This window comes from Centruroides sculpturatus, unplaced genomic scaffold (genome assembly GCF_000671375.1).
Source record: "Centruroides sculpturatus isolate CEXI.00-Female unplaced genomic scaffold, Cexi_2.0 scaffold24, whole genome shotgun sequence".
NCBI lineage: Eukaryota > Metazoa > Arthropoda > Arachnida > Scorpiones > Buthidae > Centruroides > Centruroides sculpturatus.
Genome location: NW_019384375.1, coordinates 1,367,875 through 1,371,974, shown reverse-complemented (window position 1 = coordinate 1,371,974; position 4,100 = coordinate 1,367,875). Strand labels below are relative to the sequence as shown.

The 4,100-nt window shown below is 29.9% G+C and overlaps 2 protein-coding genes across 2 annotated transcripts in view; both read right to left on the bottom strand.

Moving 5' to 3' along the window:
• LOC111616870 (sushi, von Willebrand factor type A, EGF and pentraxin domain-containing protein 1-like) overlaps positions 1 to 4,100 on the bottom strand; it is a 184,934-nt gene that overhangs the window by 51,993 nt on the left and 128,841 nt on the right. The window contains exon 23 of the mRNA XM_023358224.1: positions 3,535 to 3,969. Within this exon, the coding sequence (XP_023213992.1) occupies positions 3,535 to 3,969 (435 nt within the window). The remainder of the gene's footprint in view (positions 1 to 3,534; positions 3,970 to 4,100) is intronic.
• Positions 83 to 4,088, bottom strand: LOC111616746. Its single transcript, XM_023358124.1, has 2 exons — positions 3,566 to 4,088; positions 83 to 1,236 (listed from the first exon to the last, which is right to left on the bottom strand). The coding sequence occupies exons 1-2, from the start codon at positions 4,051 to 4,053 to the stop codon at positions 1,194 to 1,196; spliced, it is 531 nt and encodes a 176-aa protein (XP_023213892.1). The 5' UTR covers positions 4,054 to 4,088; the 3' UTR covers positions 83 to 1,193.

Here is a 4,100-nt window from a genome sequence, read left to right as displayed (position 1 = left end):
GGAGACATCTTGAATATTGAAAAGATTTAAATAAGCTGAATTATCTATCTCTAAGTAATCATTTGAATCTTTGTCAGAACGAGATAGTTGGTGTATGCTCACATGAGAATGTTTAGTTTTTCCACAAACCCTTGCAATATGACCAAGAATGCCACATTTATTACAGGTAAATGTTCTAAATCTACAATTCTCACGGGAATGATTTTTGCTTCCACAAGATTTACAGATGTAAGTACTGGTTTTCTTTGTTTCAAACTTAGTTTTATCTCTAGGACTATTCTCACTAAACTCCTTCTTTCTGTTAGAGAACTTTGTGGAACGAATTTTAAAACAATCGTTTTCGAGTGGCAATTTATTGAAACGACCTGCATCAATCAGAGCTTGTTCCATAGCAATAGCATAATTGATCGCTTTCTGAAGGTCTAATTCCGACTCATTTTTAGCAAATAGATTTGAACGAATCCTAGGGTCGTACAAGCCCGACACGAATTGATCTCTTAAACGTGAAGCAAGGGAATCTCCAAAATCACACTTTTCACTTAATGATTTTAAACAAACTATAAAATCGTTAATCGATTCTCCTTCTTTTTGTACCCGGCGAGTAAAGTTCGCTCTCTCGGAAATAATACTGACTGATTTATTTCTATGGGACCTCATTATACTTTTTAAATCAGCAAATGTCTTCGAAGAAGGTTTATCTGGGAGACAAAGGTTCCTTAATAATTTGTAAGCCACCGGACCCATTTGACTAAGAAGAGTAGCCACCATTTTTCTATCGTCGGTGATATTGGACGCTATAAAGAATTCTTCCAATTGCTCGACATATTCATCCCAGTCAGTATTTACGTTGTAAGGGTTAACGTTAATCGCATTTGCCATTTTCGAATAAAGGAAAGAGAACAATAATAATAAGCAATTTGGTAACTTACGGGTCGAAGGTTCAAAGTCTAGCTGAATGTAACCACGTGTTGACTTCGTTGAATTGGTCGAGAAAAATAAATGAACATCAGTATTCTTGAATAAAATTGAAGAAATATATTATCTTTAATCCACCTCGTCGCCAGAATTGGTATGTATTAACGTCGGAATTAGATTACGAAAAGGATTGAAACGGATTCTCATGAACAGCTAAATCAACACGTCTTTATTGAAGTACATAACGGTGCAGAACTCTGCAGTGCGCAGGCGCGCTACTACATATATACATTTGAACTGCCATAGATGGCGCTGCGATACATAGCATATTCCATATGAATTAATAACAGATTATTTTGTGATTTTTTTCTTCCAGAAGTCTGATCTGTTTAAGCATTACAGCTTCTTATTTGAGCAAATATTGTATACTGTGAACTCAATGATTCCATATATGTGCCAGAGATGTATTTATACCATATTTTTGCAGAATGACTGGCATGCTGGTCTATCTAGAGGAAACCATGAAATCAGATATTTTAATATGGTAAAAACTGGCATGCCAGTTTATCCCAAGAAAATGTTAGCATGCCAGTTTAAGTGAGGTTATATATCCCTCTCTAGAAGGCATATTAAATAAAAAAGAACTAGTTTTTACTCTAAAACTGAAACTGTCATCATTACATCAAAAACTACAATTNGATTTTGAGTGTTCTGCTCATAACTCGTAGTTTTAAAAAATATTTCAATTAATACAAAAATTAATTAAAATGGCCAAGGACTATAAATATATATATAAATATTCACAGTATAGACCAACAATAAGTCTCCACATCTTATCTTTTTTCACAGCCTCAGGAATAAAACAGTCTTTATTTATAGTCCTTGGCCATGTTAATTAATTTTTGCATTAATTGAAACATTTAAAAAATATTTTTGTGATTTGTGTTGTCACCTAGAAATTGCATTTTAACATTTTTACATGAGGCAGACAAGGAGCCTCAAAGACAAGGTCAACTCCATCTGTAAAGACTGTTTTATTCTTGAGATTGTGAAAAAGGGCAAGATGTGAAGACTTTTATTGTTGCTTATATATTGTGAATATTTAACTCTTAGTTTTGTTATGTGAAATTTTGTAATGACTTTTAGGAACACATACTGTATTATGAAAGAAACAAGAAAATATATTTTGATCATTTTTTATTTAAAAATAAACAAAATATTTTTCAATAGATATTTATAAATACCAACTTACCTAATAAAAATTCATTATATATAATTACAGATGTATCATAATTAGCTCTAAAATATTTTGGTACATGAAAATCATAAAATCACAAAGTTATATAATTTTTAAACTATGATTTTTTAGTGTTTAGATGTCCTAGCCTTAGTTGTCATAAACTTTCTTGTGAATATTTATGTCTTTTATTAAAAATATGATTTTAAATATATTTTACATCTAAATATACTATTTAATTTAGCATTTTATTATTTAAAGTAGCAGTAAGAAAAGAAATTAGTAATAGGATTATCCAAAATCATCATCCTAATATTATTTTTGTAAGATCTAATCTTCCTAAACTTTTTCCTTTTATTTAATTCATTACTCTACTACTGAGGTCTTATTTAATTAGTTCTAATATTTGTTTTTGAAATAGGAAACATATCAAAAGTTGAATAAAATATATAATAAACACTCACAAAATCTTATATCACAGATGATATATATGAGAAATAAATAATTAGTAATCCTCAGTTTTTAATACAGATACTATATGATTCTTTGAAGGACAGTGCTTTTGAAAGTTTGAAGTTGCTAGAACAATTTTAAATAGATTGAAATATTTCAGCATATAGAAATTAAACTTTTTAAATTGGAAAAAATAAATTATTATTATTATAAGAATGTTAGAAAGAAAAAGCTTTTTTAAAAACAATAAAAATAGTTTTATTTATTATTAAAAATAAAGTAAATTTAAAAAATTCTAACAAATTTATTTAAATGTCAAAATTTCCACTCACTTTCCATTGTTGCATTTTTATAGCAATAACAATGATAATCACTACAAACACCATTTTCTGGAAAAAAGTTTATTTTCATAAGAAAAATTTTTATATTAAAACAGTATGATATTAATCCTAAATCATAAAAAAAATTTTTAAAGTAGAACTGAAAAATAAAACAATTTGTTATAAGAAGTCATTGTAATATTCATTTCAAAATTTTTGAAGTAACTACAATACTACTTTTGGAATTATCTCATTTTTCTCATTTCATTTAAAATATGTTTTGTTAGTATATATTAAAAATTTCATCTTTATCTGTATAATGTAATTTAAAAAAAAAAAAAAATGTAGATAAACCTTACACAGCTTGTTTATGTTGTATGATATTTAAAGCTTTCTGTTTGATGGTATTTCCTTCAATAAGGATTTGTTTCTGATTGTTCTCTTCAATTCTTATGTTATTAATATCTATTCTGGTATGTATTAACATCGGAATTAGATTACGAAAAGGATTGAAACGGATTCTCATAAACAGCTAAATCAACACGTCTTTATTGAAGTACATAACGGTGCAGAACTCTGCAGTGCGCAGGCGCGCTACTACATATATACATTTGAACTGCCATAGATGGCACTGCGATACATAGCATCATCCCCTCCTAAGGAGAAGTTACAAACATAGTCTTGTAAGTATCTAGGAGTTTTACGATGTCTACGACTTGACTCTTGAGTACTAGAGGAGTCTGAAGTTAAGACAGTATCTGATGATGAATTTTTCATGTTGTCTTTCTGGGGAATATTTTCAACTATAGGATTATTTTCTTCTTCCCACCACAGCTGAAGAGGAACGAATGAAGCACCTTGAGATTCGAGGGATGAGGATGATCGAGATCTCAGTTGATCAATATGACGTTTCCATATGGAACCATTAGGGAGCTCAATGTTATAGGTAACAGGTGAAAGTTTCTGAATAACTTTACCAGCAACCCAATATTCTTTAGAACAAAAGTCACGAGCAAAAATTGTGTCTCCTATCATGAAAGAACGCTGTGGACGAACTACGTTGTTATCCGATAAGGTTAAAGGGCGCAACAAATCTAGTCTTGAACGAAGTTTTCTGTTGAATAGCATTTCACTAGGTGTTTTACCAGTAGAACAATGAGGAGTAGTACGATATG